Source organism: Pholcus phalangioides, unplaced genomic scaffold, assembly GCF_987345545.1.
Source record: "Pholcus phalangioides strain wild (caught in Gottingen) unplaced genomic scaffold, Ppha-v1.0 ptg000008l_1, whole genome shotgun sequence".
Lineage (NCBI taxonomy): Eukaryota > Metazoa > Arthropoda > Arachnida > Araneae > Pholcidae > Pholcus > Pholcus phalangioides.
The window spans coordinates 56,858,097-56,875,347 of record NW_028301601.1 but is presented as its reverse complement, the minus strand read 5'-3'; the positions used below and the strand labels follow the sequence as shown (position 1 = coordinate 56,875,347).

The 17,251-nt window shown below is 34.2% G+C and overlaps 1 protein-coding gene across 4 annotated transcripts in view; it reads left to right on the top strand.

Annotated features, from left to right (window-relative positions):
• Window positions 1–11,930, top strand: part of LOC149084585 (ETS homologous factor-like) — a 138,635-nt gene extending 126,705 nt beyond the window's left edge. Inside the window, exons 6-9 of one of the 4 annotated variants that reach the window (XM_089235008.1) lie at window positions 377–475; window positions 1,484–1,540; window positions 5,933–6,128; window positions 11,063–11,930. In XM_089235008.1, the coding sequence (XP_089091134.1) occupies window positions 377–475; window positions 1,484–1,540; window positions 5,933–6,128; window positions 11,063–11,168 (458 nt within the window). In that variant the 3' untranslated portion in view covers window positions 11,169–11,930. Of the gene's footprint in view, window positions 1–376; window positions 476–1,483; window positions 1,541–5,932; window positions 6,129–6,850; window positions 7,095–11,062 lie in introns of those variants that run through there. The other 3 variants (XM_089235006.1, XM_089235005.1, XM_089235007.1) reach the window with 3 other exon arrangements.
• The last annotated feature ends 5,321 nt before the right edge of the window (window positions 11,931–17,251 follow it).

Sequence of the window (17,251 nt, the reverse complement as noted above, 5' to 3'; positions counted from 1 at the left end):
ACCTCCGGGGGTAAGCTATTCCATTTATTAACAACCCTATTAGAGAAAAATTCCCTACGACACCATAACCTTGCATTGTCCCTCACCAATCGATACTGGTGTCCCCTTATCGTATTTTTCCCAATCATTCAACAATTTGAAATATCGCAATAACCTTTTGTTTTTTAAACGATACAATCGCAACAATCGTTTCTCCCAGAGCCAAACTTGGGTTCCTTGGGAGTCTTTAAAGCTGAAATTTCTCGAACCTGTTCAACAAATACTGCCATTTAATTTAGTAAAAAATCAAGATTAATCATTTCCATATGATTTGAATTTTATTTTTTGTATTTTATAAGTTTATATTGTTATTAAAATGAAACAATGTTAATTTCAGATTCCGACAGAGAAGACAGAGAGAGCACGAGTAGCAGTATGAGCACAGCAAATGAGAAACCTGCTCAGGGCTCCTTCTTCGTAAATACAGTCCCTTCAGGTGCGTATCCATTCAAATATTAAACAATAATCCATTCTTATTTTGATCGGAAAATTATGTGTTTTGTCCCCCATAATTCATGATAGAAAATCGTTGGTAACATACCTTTTTCTAAGCGAGGTCAACGCCTTGAACTCATATGCTGCCGGATGATGCATAGGGTACACAAAATGAAATAACTAATGTAGTAGAAACACGCCTTAATGCCAGTATTTGATCGTTTTCAAGGGCAAACGATTGATTTCTGTTTTCAGAAAACCGTCGTGCTAAGGGTGTGACAGGTTTCATATGTGATCGAGAACATGGGTGTGGTGACTAATTTACAGTACAATAATCACATATCTGCCGTAATTTCTAAACAGAACCAGATTAATTTCAATGAATGAAAAAATTAAAACACCCAATAATTTTTTTTTTCACTTTTTTCCTACTTGATTCCCGAGAAATATTTATAAAAAATCTCATAATTGAACGACCAGAATATGTTGGTCTTTGTTGTAGGCCTAATGTAAATTCAGTAATGGCTTTCGATAATGACATACATGAAGTCGCTCCACTTCTTGAATATTTTTCCTTTTCTGAATTATTTTAAATCTCATGAACTTGCTTCAACTATTTCTCCTTCTACAATAGGTACCCAAATGAAAATTATCTCATTCGCTAAACTAACCTAAAGAAAAAAAACTGTATTCATTCCACTGTGAGAAATTCCCATGCCCTCCCTCCCCAACGAGGCAAAAAGGGCTCTAGCCGTAGCGCGTGGGATAGGGCTTTATTCATCGAGTAGAAACGAAGCCCATTAAAAATTCTAGACCATGAGTTGATAAAGTCCCCGAATAATACGACTCTCAGTTTTCCGGATCGACGTTAACGTCATTTAGAGTTTTATATATATGCTGTATTTATTTTCTTTTAAAATTATATCGGTTTTTCAAATGTATTTCGCACCGGGTATGCTGGAGAAATAATATGGAAATTCTTTTCTCTGGTTATCATCATGTTATTCAGATATCTTGGATGACAAGAAAAGTGGAGTTGGAGGAAGGAGAGGCCGGCCACCCAAAGGTAAGTTGATGACTGATTATTTTGCACGTATGTCGAACTCTAACATCGAATTCATAAAGGAAATAAGGCAAAACTTTTTTGTCAAATATGCAGTAATTTTTCGTATAATATGACGATAATCTTTCGTTAAATATGGAAACTGTCTTTCTGTTCTCTAAGGCAACAACCTCTTTTTTTTTAATAAGACAAATATTTTTTGCGAAATAGCAAAAACTTTTGTTGAATAACGTAACAATGTTTTTTTTCCCTTCGAAATATTGCAACAATATTTTTTAAATGATAGAGCAATTTCTTTAAATAATGCAACAATTTTTAATTTCTCTATGAAATAACGCAAAGGGCTCTAGTCGTAGCTTCTTTCAAAGTAATGCGTGAATTTTTTTTTTGAAGAAATGTATAATTTTGATTGAAATGGTGCATTTTTTTGAATAGTGCAGCATTTTTTTTTTTTTTCAAATAACGAGAAAACAACCAACTTTTTTTAAATAAACGCAATAATCGATTAAGCGGTAGAGTGTGCTTATGGACTCTTATTCCCCCAACAATGTGTTTTATTAACGTAAATAAATCACCAAAAGCTGTAAGTAAGGTACCATAATAAGCTGAAACTGCACGTTCTTCTTAAATAGTATGTCAGCCATATATCATTATTAGAGCTCGGAAATTTAAGCACAAAAAACGATCAAAATAGGCAGGCAAAATGGCACTGAAAATGCCTAAAAGTAGTCATTAAAAATATAGTTTATAATTAATGGGGAAAATGAAAATAACTAAAAGAAAGCTGTTTTATTAAGGGTCCGAAAACTTTCTAGAAATTCACTGCACGCATTGAATCCGCTGTTTCAATGATAAATTATAGTTATCGGCGTAGAAATTTAAAAAAAGAGTGTAGAAAACAAAATGTATATTGAAAAATAACTATGTACACACACAAATAGGAAATCCATGCCGATGAAAATGATACAAGATATTTATAATTCGGAATTAGTTTATAATCATGAGCCCGAGATCATGAGAACGTTTCAAGCGACAAATTTCAATGAGTATTTTAGTGAAAGTTGGGACCACGAAAATAAGTATCACTAAGCGGGAAAACGTATAGTGGTAACTTTATAAGCGGGATCCCCTATATACAATGATACCAAAAGAAAAGCTGTGAGAAGTTTCTGTGGAAAATCATCTAAGTAGAAATCAGTGCCTCCCGTTATTCCGAAAATATCAGCGTTATGGATTGGGAATATACAGTGTTATTGGAAAATTTATGTACCGAACGAAAGCGAATTAAAAAAATGTATGCCCGGTCGAAATTTTTTCATGTCTTGGCATGGCGGGCAATTTTTCTAGCCCTGTTTCCTACATTCCAAACATATTAAAACGTTATTTTAATGGTTCAGACCCATGAAAGCAGAAGAAACACCTTATTAACAGATATTTCACGATTATTCTATAAGTGAACACAACTTACCCAAATAATAAATTATTATAGAAGTTATTGAGAAATCGATTTCTCGGACTACAAAAGAGCTAGAATCTGAAAAAATTACCGAAATTTATGCATGCAATGCTAGAAAGTAATAGTTAAAGTCAAAGATAGATGTCCTGGAAAAGAAAACCAGTTTTTTCAAGCGTTCATACAATTTGCACATAATTTTTATATGATTACTGGTTACTTAAATAACATGTTTGAGAGAACATTCAAAATCCCTCCTCCCCCTATTCCATCACCTGCAATGAAGTAAATCCGAATGCGGGCAATCGACTTGTTGCGGGAGAACGTTTAAAATTCGAACTTTTCCGTTTGGAGAGCAATATAGACCGAGCCCCTTAATGGTTGAAAATTTTAAAAAAAAAATTCTTTCTCAATGCTAAAAACATTCAAGTTCGGCAGAATATGTGGCCTCTACAGTTCACGAATAAACACGTAGAACAATATCGAAATGGGAATTTACGGCAGCAAAAATTCAAAAAAAAGACATTTTTACAAAAGAAAAATTTTTGAAAATTGGCCAAAAAAGGCATTTATGGCATTTTGCCTGAACTTCCGGTTTCTAATCATTACTCAGTTTTGTTATACAGTATTTACTACCCATATACACACACTGCATTCATTAAACTACCATTAACAAATCAAAAGGATTTCCGCTTCTTGTAATAATTTTGAGTTTGACACCTGAATTGATGATTATACAGTATATGCATTTAAAACCACGTGTTTTTAACAGGATAAAACAAAAACGCTTCCTCCATCTTCAAAATCCCTCCTATCCTTCAAACACGCATTATCCTAAAATCACAAACAGGTACTTGATGTGAAATTTGCCAAAAACAAAAATTCTATCCCAGGGCCAATTTCTTCATGTCAATATCATATCGATATGAGATTACGGAAAAAAAACAAAGATGTCACGCGGACATGTACAATCACATTATATATTCTAGAACTTTCAGCGATGATCATCATGTCTGTAATCCCGCATTCGAAATTACTTATTGCGTGCGGATCGCGAATTAGTACGTGTGCGTAAAAGATCGTCGTTTTATGGTGAAACACCGTTAATGTTTATTGTTTGAGGAAGAAAGATCGTAATATACACACACGTGGGAGAATATATTTATTTGGCTTTGAAATCTTTAAGATCTTTTTGCTTGAAACACACACACAGTTTCACTTTGTATGTATCTCATGTAAAGATCATTGTTGTTATTTGTTTATCGTTACACAAAATCTGAAATTTCACTCCATTGTTTCTGGACACAACGATTTCTTTTGTAAGGATTTCATCCCGAAACTCTTTCCTCATTTCACTGTCTCGTTTTTTTAAACACAATGACGTATTTTTCGAAAGATAATAATAAAAAATAATAATTTCTATTGTTTTTTCTTCTTCTTCATTTGATAGATATAAATTCGGGAGATTCTATCTGTCTCTTTTGTGGCTCGTCGTAACGTCATATCTGTGTCGAATGTGAAGGACAGGTTTATTTCTGTCCATCGAATTGATCTATTCGATATCGTGTTCGAAACTGAATGAAATGGCAAGAAGAATAAGTTCCTGTAATTTTGTTTCAAAGAATTAATAAGGTGTAATACGGTAGTTACAATACTGCCTTCTGAATGCTGTCAGAATATATAATTCGTCAGTTATCTGAATTTCACAAATGTCCAATGTGTATCCTATACACATCAGCGTTTCTTTAACTTTTATCGCCCATGGTCCACTTTGGGTGACAGCTTTTTTCCTACCCCCTACCCCCCCCCCCAAAAAATCAGGAGTTAGATCCTTTCTGCTTATTAAATTGATTTCTTAGTATATTTATAGCGTACAGGAAATTTGTAAATAACATTGATTTCGTTACCTGTGAGCTAGATACACAACAGCTTTCCTATGTGTGGTTTGAGTTTATATGAGAACTTCCACTAGATTCTATAATTAGTCGCACTTTCGTCCACGATATTTCACTCAAATGCCTCGCATCTGTGTTTTTACCAGTCTCTGTGCCCTCCGCCCCTCTCGTTTGGTTATTACCCTGGACTCTCTCAGAATATCACACGACCGCAAGTGTGCCGTGTGATGAGAACCACTAGCCTATATGATAATCTGGCGGAGTGAAACTATGTGTTAGCGCTCTATCTTTGTCCAGTGCGAATCCATAAATCACAAACGTTCTCAGCAGTAAAACTTCGACGTACGAATGTTTTTAACTACGAAAAAAAACTAGTAAACTTCAATGTACAGATTTTCTAAACTGTAAAACTTGGACTTTCAATTGAGAACTGAAACTGAAAAACAGATTTATATGCGTCCCAAAGTGTAATTTTGATGACTATCCTAAACTGTGCAAAATAGTTTTAGAAATATCATAAAAGGCAAACTGATTTGAGAGTGCCGTAAACTTCAAAACTGATTCCGAAATTATCTAAACGGCAACAAATGTTTTAGATATGTGTTCTCGACTGCAAAACTGGCATAAAAATATCCAAAACTAAAACTGGTATAAAAGTGTTCTTAACTTCAAAACGGATTCGGAAATGTTCTAATGTGTGAAAATATAATTTGTATTTGGTCATAAATGCTAAAATTTCTTTTGAGAATGACCACATCGGCGAAATTTGGATCCACAAATGACCTGAACTGCAAAACTCTGACTTCAAATAAATGTGTCCCAAACCTTTAATTTCCCACTGGCAATTTTCTGGTATAAGCATAAAGAACACAGAAGAGGAAAGTAACAAAAACTCTGGTCGAATAAATATATTGCATCTTTATTTTCCGTAACCACACCCAAAACTCTGGCATACAGCAATTAGAAAATTAAAATCAATATTTTCAGAAATACTGATTTTTTTTTTGTTCCCCCCGTTTGAACTAATGCGCTTGTCTATTATTACAGGTAAAGGTAACGGGAAGTTATGGGAATTCATCAGGGACCTTCTCCTCGATCCAGCAACGAATCCATCATTAATTCGTTGGGAGCGGCCGGAGGACGGAATCTTCAAATTCGTCCAGTCGGACACGGTGGCCAAGATGTGGGGCAACCGCAAACAGAATCCGAAAATGACCTACGAAAAACTCAGTCGTGCTATGAGGTAACAAAAAAATTTTTTATTACAGGGAAACATATACCGTCAATGCAAATCAGATATATAAAAGATTTTAATTAATTTTTTTAATGTTTTTAGATTTTAAATTTTTAACCTGGTAGGTTTTCGGAAATGTGGCATTTTCCGGGGTTTAGTGTTTCCTATCAAATAATACGTTTTATAGTACTTGATATATTAATAGACGGTCTTCTCGAATGGAGAAGATTCTGGGCTGTAGATCTGTAGTCTGGAACATTTGACTTCCAAACATTTTTTTCACCCCATGACTGTGCTATAGACATCTTCAGTGGACGGCCAACAACACCATAACGACTAAGCCATCAGCCGTCTCGGAAAGTCCGGATCCATACAAGGGTGCCGCTTACGGGGCTGTTGCCCGGAACGATTTTTATCGTTTTTCCTTATTGTTTTTTCCACTATAAATTTATTATAGAAGGGCCTGTGAAAAATCTGACCAATGAGTCGGCCAAAGATCCCAGCCTTGCCGGATGTGGACGCCATACAGCGATTACATCACAAATCATGGGTGAAATGCTTGGAAGTCAATATCCGTTATAATCTCTTGAAAGAAATGGTTATCGTCATCAGGAAAGTTCGGCTATCTCATGCACCGTATTTCCGAGAATCTACTGTAGACTCTACTGTATTATATTCAAAGATCTTATATCAAATTTATGAATCGTGTAATATCGTATCATTCTTGATAGGACGTATTACAGTAGCGGTATTCTCTCACCTGTTCCGAGGAGAGAAGGGTTGCCCAGGAAACTGGTTTATATGTTTGGCCCCCAAGCGTCAGGTTGGCAAAGAAAATTGTGCACTTGATGATGATGATGATGATGAACAATATCTCATATTGGTGGTGGTGATTCTGCTCTTACATGTATATGTCTTAACAAAATAGTCACGCTGAAAGTGCGTTCCTGTTCTTTTGTACTGGTGATTGGGTCATGATCTTCTTTGTACAACTGTTATCTCTCTGTCTTATGTGCTTATTTTATGTTTTGTTTCTCGTGATTCTTCAAGATCAATATAAAGTTTGAATATTAGTCGGGGGGGAAAAATGGCATTGTGTAAAATTTCCCAATTTTACCAGATATATTATACATGGAGACAAGCCAATTTCTCAAGTCAATAATGATTAAAAATGTTGTGCACATCCTTGAAGAATGACGAGTATCTCTGAAGACGTTCATAACATTAGAGAGTTCTTTTGGTTACAATATTTGTCTAATTTCCAAATCTGTATAAATCATACGCGTGGCCGTGTTTGGGTACGTGTTGCTGCGTGGGGTGGTAAATTTCTAGGTACATTTTTTTTCCCCAATGTGCTCAAGCAGGCCCGTCATTTAGGGGGGGGGGGGCCCGGAAAAAGTTGAAATGATGGCCCTGCGCTGAAGGTTGAATTGAGCAGTGGGAATGCATTTTTATTTTATTTTATTTTTGCGCAGGATCGTAAAAAACTCTAAATATTGGTCTGATAGTCATAGGCGTACGCATAATTTTCTCAAGGGGAAAGGGGATTTCAATTTTTTTTTTCTTCTCAAGGGGGGGGTTTAAGTTTTTCCTGCAAAATAACACTATACTCTCGGCTTCGGGGGGGGGGGTGTACCCTAACCCCCCCCCCCCCTCTGCGTACGCCAATGCTGATAGTATAATGTACCTGGTATAAGAGAATATATATCACAAGAAAGCAACACAGTTACAAAACTTGACTTACGATAAGACTGAGCCAAAGATACACGCCTGATAACGCGACACTTTCGCAGACTTCATCCGAATGCCATATAGCAGTAGTGTAGTTCTCAAATTCAGACCATATGCCTCTCCTGTGCTATTTTAAATTGTGAAAATCAAGCTGAAGAGAGTCATGACAGGTCAAGGGTGATGCATAGAACTGTGAAAAAAAAGAATGTAAAGAAATAAAATTTCTAAATGAAATACGAGGAGGGAAATTTGTGCTTGTGCTCTCAGAATCCAGCAGAACTGCCCGTAGAATCAGGACCATATTAATGCTTGTCCAAAAGACCTCGTGTCTATAGAGCGTCTATATCAAAGGTTTTTTTCCTATTGATCGCGACCCAAACTTATGTGGCTGGAACTTTCAAGATGAGTCGAACAAATCCAGCCCTCACGAAAGGAATGCTCACTAAATTCTAGCACAGGAGTTCTCGTCGGCGGTAAATTTCCCATGGCGATAGACCGGATTTGTGCTCGGTTTGGAAGAAAGAAAGCACGGGAGTTCTGCGATCGACCTCATTTACAAAATTTCTGTCCTTTATGATTTACTCAAAAAAATCAATTCACAAAGGGTGGTGGGAACGTGGTGGAAGTGTGACTGGATAAGGCAAGAGGAAAATATGGTCCTAAGAGGGGTTTGGGCGATAAAAGGTTAAAAGATGCCGCTACACGGTATTTATCGGAGTGATCCTATACACCATAGTCTCCCAAACGTCCCAAACTTTTTGTTCCATCGCCCCCTTCATCAGAAATTTTTTTCTCTCATCGCCCCCTAACTCAGGTAAACCCATAGGATCCTATGTTAAATCAGTAGGTTCTATCGCCCCCGGGACCATTCCATCGCTCACCAGGGGGCGATATTGCCCACTTTGGGAAACACTGCTATACACGAATCACTGACAAAATATTACATGATCACGGCTTGACTGGGAAACAAAAGAACTCTTTAATTAAAAACTATAATTCGTATTCTTTTTGTTCTAACTGTACTAACACGTGTTAAATATTTTTTCGATGCAATTCTGTTGAAGAGAAACGACGCTTTCGAATGGCGGGTGAATTCTAAAACTAATTTGTCATTTTGCAGAAAAAAAATATTCTAAATTTTTTTTTTTTTTTTTTTGGAATTCGGAGTAACAAACATCTTTTATGATTCACGCCATTCTAAGTGTTATTTCCATTCTAACAGCGTTTCAGCGCAATATGTTGCCAAAAAACATTTTTGTCGCCTTCTTTACGTATAATGCATGTGTTTGGGGTTTTCTTTTCTTTAACCTATTATTATCTCATCATCATCTGTATATAAATATTCATCATAACAAGAAGTAACTTCATGGTAGAAAAACACTTAACACTAGTTCTGTTAGAGCAGTGATGTCTTTCGTGGTTAGTGTGACCCCGATAACCTAGCATAAAAATATTCTATATATATATATATATTTTTAGTGATGGATTTTTAATATAAGTTGATCATTATTTGTACAGTAAATACTAGTTTCATGAATAGCTTCGATACACATGATACAGATTGGTGCCTTGATAATGAGCTTTTGAAACATGCAATGTGCCTTGATAATAATGAGCTTTTACGTATTTTCATACATGACAAGTTTTTTTTCTCGAAAATTCGTTGATCTCTGGAGAGCCTTATTCAATCTTGGCTTGAAATATAAATGTAATTATAAATCAAAATATTTAAAATATTATATTCTTAAATATTAAGCTGAAGAAAACGCATAGTTATGAGAGTTAATCAAAGAAACCCCCCTCGGGTGGATTTATTAAGAAGTAATCCAATGATAAATCTCAATTGTTATATCAGATATACCCAATATAGTGTTGCAGAACTCAACGGAAAGCATACTGTAAGAAAGGAATACACTTGTGTTTGTTAGAAGAAGTCACCTCAGGCATTTAGATAGGCAAACGCGTTCTTGAAGAGAAGCTGGAGCTGGAGAAACTGGAGAAACCGCGAAGAAAAACTGGAGAAATTGAAGAGAAGCTAGATACCATTCTTTATTCGTATAATGCAATGGCACATTCGGCAAACTGCATAAAGCCACGACATAGAATAAGCCAGGGTTCTTCAACCGCTGGGTCCGTGGACCGGTGCCAGTCAGTGGGACTTTCCTGCCGATCTGCGAAACATTTCTTTCTATTCACGTAGCCGCTACATAATTTCAGATTTAATTAAATATGAAACCGTCTTTACATTGGTTTTTATTTCTGTCTTGGCCGTCAACACACACATGCCTGCGAATTATTTCTCCCATTTATTTACTTTCTAGGGGTTTGCTAATTATTTTTCCCATTAATTTTTTTGCTTGTCGGCTAATTATTCCTCAATTCATATTATTCTAATTATTTCTGTGATCTATTTTTTTGCCGGTCCGTGAACCATTTCTTCAATCAGAGGCGTACTCGGAGAGGGTCACACAGAGGGGGGGGGGCTTATCTCCCCCCCCCCCCTCAAGATTATCAAAAATTAAAAATATTTTCCAATATTTTTGTAAAAATAATTTAAATATCAAAAGAATATACCTTTATGTGCATTAACCAAATTATGTTGAATTAAAATGTTTTTTTTTTTTTTTTATTGTTAACCACTTGCAATTTCTGTGAGGGATATCCTTGTGCCATATCTTCCTTCAAAGGTTAATCCAGCGTACGCTCCTGCCGCTGGTCCGTGAAACTGTTCGACAATTTCGACGGCCCGCACTTGTAAAAAGGTCGAAGCACTTAGATATGCAATCCCTACATGCTTGCAAACCATGCTGGGTAGCTTGATCTTGTTGACTTCATGCAGCTCGCGGAATTGTAGAACACCAACGAAGTCTATCTTCATGTACGGTGCGTGCCTGAATGCCTACCGTGACTTCTCATAACGAATACCAGGGCATTCTGGCTTCTGATAACTTTGTTTCATTCTCTCACAACATCGGATATGCCTAATTGCCACTTTAATATATCCACTCTCGAAAGGTTTATTTTACTCTACCACATGGAATATATGTCTCAAACAAATTATACGAGTAATTTTGATGAGTGTAAAATTTATTATTTTTTAATCTTTTCAATAAAATATGTTTTACCACCTTTATAGCATTCATTACGTATTCATTTGAAAGAATATTCATAATAAACAAACATTTTTTTCCAATGTATTTCTTTGCCCTCAGATACTACTATAAAAGTCAGGTTCTCCTGCCCGTGTTCGGTCGACGCCTCGTGTACAAGTTCGGGCCTAATGCTACTGGATGGAGGCATGGCCCAGGATTCCATTGAAAAATAATAACGATAATAACAGTAATAATTATAATGATAATAGGCAATATATAATTGTAAGTACACACACACACACAGTGATCAGCTGTGAAGTTCATACGAAACAGGACATTTTATATATAAATAAAAAAAAAATCTACATTGTTTTCTCCTCCATAAGAACGAATGTGTTTTATCAACTTCAGATTGGTAGGAAATGTAAAAAATATATCAATAATTATGTATTTCATGCATATTATGTGTACCAATTCAAAATCTACCATTCTCAAGTTGATATTGGGAAAAAAAGGAATGCCTTTTTCCATCGCCTTTCGTTCGAGATTATGACATTCATATCAGGTCATTCCTCTCTTTTTCATGTCATTTAATATAAAAACCTATTATTTTGTACAGTTTTATTTTTTTTTCTTCATTAAAAATGAAATTATATGATTTTTTTCCCCTTTCCGTGTAAAAAATTTATATTGTGTATTCGTCTCTATGGCAGAACGATGCTCGAGAAGTATTAATCTGCCGATAAGTAATTATTACATTGGTGATTGTCGTTGGCTGATCAATTATATTATTATTATTGTTTTTTTTTTTTTCTCAAGTGCATTTCAGAGTTTTAATATGTGTTGTGAGTCCATGACAGTGAAATTTTATATTTTCTTTAAAAAAAAATCATGTTTTTTTTTTTTTTCGATTTTTTTCACATAAGATACCATTGAGTCAATACAACTTTGAAGTAAAAATTGTTAAAAATGCTTTTATAAGCCGGTGAAAAAAAAAAAAAAGTTATCAATATGTATTAAAACTAGTCTATAATTTTTAGAAAAATTCTATGATACAGATAAATTACTCAAAATATTGTAAATAAATATTTCTTTTTCTCATGTTATCATTGGATTACAATTTTTGTAATTTTTTTGAGAAAAATTATCAAACACATTATATAAATAATATTTGTACATATATTAAAAAAAATCAGGTATATATAAAAGATATTATACGATGTTATTGAGTTTTTAAGAGTATTTTTTAATTAAATGTTTTATACGAAGATATAAAATTCTATTTAAAAATCGGAATTCTCTGATTATATTGAGGATTTATTTGGAATTCTTTTCCCTGATCAGATTCATATCGATTTTTTTTTATCAAAAATGAAAATTATTAGGCGCCTGATTAAATAGCCATTTCTGAAATTGTAATTTTACGTAATTTCTTTTGAAGAAATTACAGGTAATTATGATTTCATAATTTAAGAAAATTCCAATTGAAGTATTTCTCATTGAAATACGTACTGTACTGCAAAATAACATTTAAAATATTTATTGGTCCTTGTGCCAATAAATCCAGAATTCAATTCAATCCAATTTAAAATATTTATGGGCTTGACATAAGCGTCATTAATTACAATTTGTTAACAATTTTGTTTCTTTTAATTTAATTAAAATTCACATATAATATACAAAACTGATAATTGAAGATAACAAACAAAAGCAAACGTATGCAACGCATCATTGTTAGCGCTGATGCTGTTAAAACAGTTTTCTAACAATGGAAACGCCAAGATGGTATTCCGAAAAATATGGTCAATAAAAAAAAATCAATAACTTTCATTTAATGAATTAGAATTGCATTCAAATGCAGTCGGATCCCATTATAACGAACGCCAAGAGACCGGGGAAACCCACTTCGTTATAACGAAATTTCGCTATAAAGGAATTCCAGGTTTTCACATTATTGCTATGTAAACTTATCTGGAGGATTAGAAAAAAGTTTTCGTTAAAACGAGATTTCAGCTGTAACGGTATTTGTTGAAATGGGAATCGACTGTATATTCGAAGTTGCGATGCGATTTAATTCAAATTTTAACGCGAAAATTTAAGTATACACCAGCTAAAACGTAAAATTAAAGATGTACCTGAAAATAAAACTTTCAAATAAAAAAAATCAATGAATAATTTTCAAATTCACGTTTAAATATTGATATCAAATACTTTTTATATATACATATATTACAAATTTTACTGTTATTATATATAAAAGAATCTTTTATATGCGTTTTTGGAACATTCCTACGGATTTTATCTAAAATTTATCAGAAGAAAAATGTACAAAGAATAAAATTTAATTTTCTTTTATGATTATGTGATCTGTTTATTTTTTTTTATGAATTATTATTATTATTATTGTGTTCATAATTATGTTTTTTTTTTCCTTTAAGAAACTGTTGTACATCATCATGTACATGTACATTCTGTTGAAAGTGTTTTTTTTTTTTATACGCGCGATGGTGAAATAAATATGTTAAAAATTTCATGATTTGGACTCTTGATTTTTTTCAATGAAATATTTTTGATGGTGAATTTTCTTAAATTAAATTTTAAAAAATTACAATTTTTAATTTGTTTAGGAATATTATAAAAACAACATAGTTGGCAAATTAATTACAAAGTTCGTATTAAATATTGTTAAACAATTATTTTCAGCGTTATCATAATCTGTATAATACCAAGTGTTAAATTGCATTTAAACGTTGAAGCATTTTATAAATACGTACTACAATTATATTACAATTATCAAAACTATATAATCATTTCATGATTATATCAATATTCAAGTATACAGTCAAACCCCGTTAGTACGTCACCCGGTTAACACGTCACTCCGCTTACCGGGTCACTTTCTGGAAGTCCCAATTGTCCTCTGGCAGGAATTGGCACAGCTATGGAATACTCCGTTTAACGAGTCACTCCGCTTACTAAGTCATATTTTTGCTCTCCCAAGAGTGACTCATTAACGAGGTTTGACTGTATTAACATTTAATTTTGTTTTTAATATTTTGATTACGAATTACCATCGACGGTATTTATACTGGATGCACCATAATAATAATTATTTAATTAATTAAAAATATTAATTTTTAAATAAATTTAATTATTGTTAAATTTACTGTATAGTTAGATATTGTGAAATACACTATGAAATGAATATTATAATTTCAAAACTGAGGGATTTGTACACAATTTTCACTTAAATATGAGTTTACAACAATAATTGTAGATCCCATCTGACAACATTATAGCTATTTGAGTCTTTATGACTGAAAGTACGTGTTCATAAATTTTTAATATGAATGTCCAATCAATTTAATACCATAGGGGTCATTCAAGTATTACGTAAGCAAAAGTCAGCAAAACGCTGAACCCCCCCCCCCCTTGTCAGCAAAATTTCGTCATCAGCTCTGCCCCTCTGAATCCTAACATATTTTCATATAGAGTGGTTGCTGACGTAAGCGTTATCCAAACCCCCCCCCCTGTCATCAAAAGTCAGCAAATCGGAACCCCCCCCCCCCATTGATGCTGACGTAATACTTGAACGGCCCCATAATGTTATATCACATGAGTGACATAATGAAAAAAAAACTCATTCCTCTCGAATTGGTTAGATTGATGATCAATTATTTTCTTCTAATAATAATGAGATTTAATTTTTTTTTCAACTGCAATATGATTGATTAAAATCCCGTGAAAAAAATACAGTTTTTAATAAATAAAAGTAAAGGTGAAAGTTACTAAAATGTACAGTTGTTGTAACGTACAAAAGTATTAATCACCAAGTTGCAACATCTGCATTATTACAACATCAAGAAAACCCATTTATAAACTTCAGTAATTAAATTTTGCAGTACTGTATAAATGGCAGCACCAGTAGAACATGAAACAAGCACAACTCTGGCAACATAAATATGTTAGGTTCCAAATACACTCATTTCGGCATCTATCAATTCGTTAGGAATCCCCCTCCCCCCCCCCCCCCCCCCCCAGAATATTTCCAAGGCTCGTGCGGTTTAGTAATTGTTGTACTGTATCTCATTCACAGCCACAGTTTCTCTTGAGATTCCAGAAAAGTCGCCAAAACTTGGCGTTGCAGAATGAAATAAAATGTTTATTAATTCCAATGACGCGAAGGCAAATGACAATCGAAAAATTACGTCATTTTAACAAAGAAAGTACGTAAAAAATATCAAATGAAACCGAAACAAAGAAAATATTCTACATGTTTTTATGTTTCAACACACAATATTGTCTGAGCAAATCATGTTGAAGAAAATTAAAGTAGGAAAAAAAATTCTTTATACGTTTAAAAAAGAAATGAAATAAAGTATATAAGTTTAAATATACCAAAAACCAGTCTTTCCAGAAATAGCTGCAATGAGTAGAAACACGTGACAAAAAAAATATCAATACTAGACTCTCTCTCTCTCTCTCTGTCTCTCTCAATGAATTTCGGTTAATACGTCAGAAAACAAATCCTTGAACTTTGACCAGTTGGAACTTTTCATTTATATGTATATTCGGCGTTTGTATCCAAAGCCACAGCAAAGTGCAAAGTTGAAGGTGAACTAAAGCTTAGTTCTATAATAATCGACTCTTCGGCAGGAGATCTTGAATTTATGAACGATAATATAACTTAAAAGTTTTCAAACTCGGAACTCAATTTAACGAATCCAAATTCAAATTTCTGGTATCTCCATACTTTGCTATGAAGATAAAGTTTGTATTGACATTTATGATATTTGAAAGCCGTGGAAATTTTGTCAGTCATTGTTTTTATACTTAAACCTAGAATGGTATCTTTACCACTAACAGACGTAGTTCGTATACGTGTATCGTTAAGCATAGATTTCTTTTAGGTATCTTTCTAGGGTTAATTCAAATCAAATCTAAGAGGGTATCAAAAGGATTGATTATAAAGGATGAAATTCTGTGGTGTTTGGTCAGAACGTGATAACTCCAAAATCACATTTTTGAATACAAATAAAAATATCATACATCAGCATGTTGTTTAGCTGTACGTGCGTGTTTGCATATTTATCTCACTTCTAATTAGTTATAATTAGCAAGACTTTCTTTTAGATGAAAAAACCATTTTTTGGAGATATCATGTTCTGACCAAACACCACAGAATTATATATACGATGGTAAGGCAGAATAGGGTGATAAGTCTATTACTCTAGCCACCACCCCCCCTCCGCCTCCAACCAATACCTCCTGGATAGCTTAAATACGTAGCCAGATAAGTAGTATCTAGAAGAGGCATTGCTTTATGTCGATGGCTCGTTTGGCATAAGTCATGCATCCACTTGCCTCTCACTCTGATAGTCATTTAAGCCGGGTTTTCGTAGGAGTAGAATTTCTGCGCCGCGTGCTGCGTGAAAATGTTGATTGGTCAAAAACCTGAAATTCAAGTTTTTTAACCAATCAGCGTTTTCACGCTTTACACGACGCAGAAGTTCTGCTTCTGGGAAAACCAGGCTTTCCCTACTAGTATCTTAATCTAGACCTCATTTATCCGCATCTGCTGCCAATACAGTCCCGCATTTCGTAACCTTTTGCGTCATGCACCTCACAGGTTCCTTGTCCTAATGTATCTACATCTCGCGTGACATTTTCAATATGCTAACAATTGCACAAACAATAGTCGGGTAAATTCTGATTACTCATAATCAATATGTTTTTCCATACATCTATGGTATTTTCTCGGCTTGGCGCGACACCATTGACGAATTTTGGTGACTGCCGCCAAAAGCCTTTAAGCATGAATAAGAGCACTTCTTCAAGTCCGAACACTTTTCAAACTACTTTACCGCTCATCAGCTCAGGTCATATATTGCTAAACGGAAATTTCCAACCAATGGAGTACACTTCGCAAACTGGTACGTTCCATTCCGGAAACACTGCTCTGAAAGGACGTGAGGTTCAACCTACAACCAAATTACACCACGTAAGAACATTCGGGTCACTTATTGTTTATGGCTTTATACAACTTGCTCAATGAGTCATTTTGGTAGACCACTCAAAGTCTTATTCCTTACTAATAGTAATGAAACCCACTCGAGTGAATATTATTAAGAAGCAATTCCCGTATTTAAAAACAAAAAAACGATGTATCCAACAGTGCGGTAGAATTATTCTACGTAAACACGTGAACGAATGTGTCGGACAGTCAGAATGCATTTTTATTTTTTTTGGTATGTGAACCGGGTGGTGATTCAGTTAATATTACAGGAGGACAATGTGGCAGCACCAGCA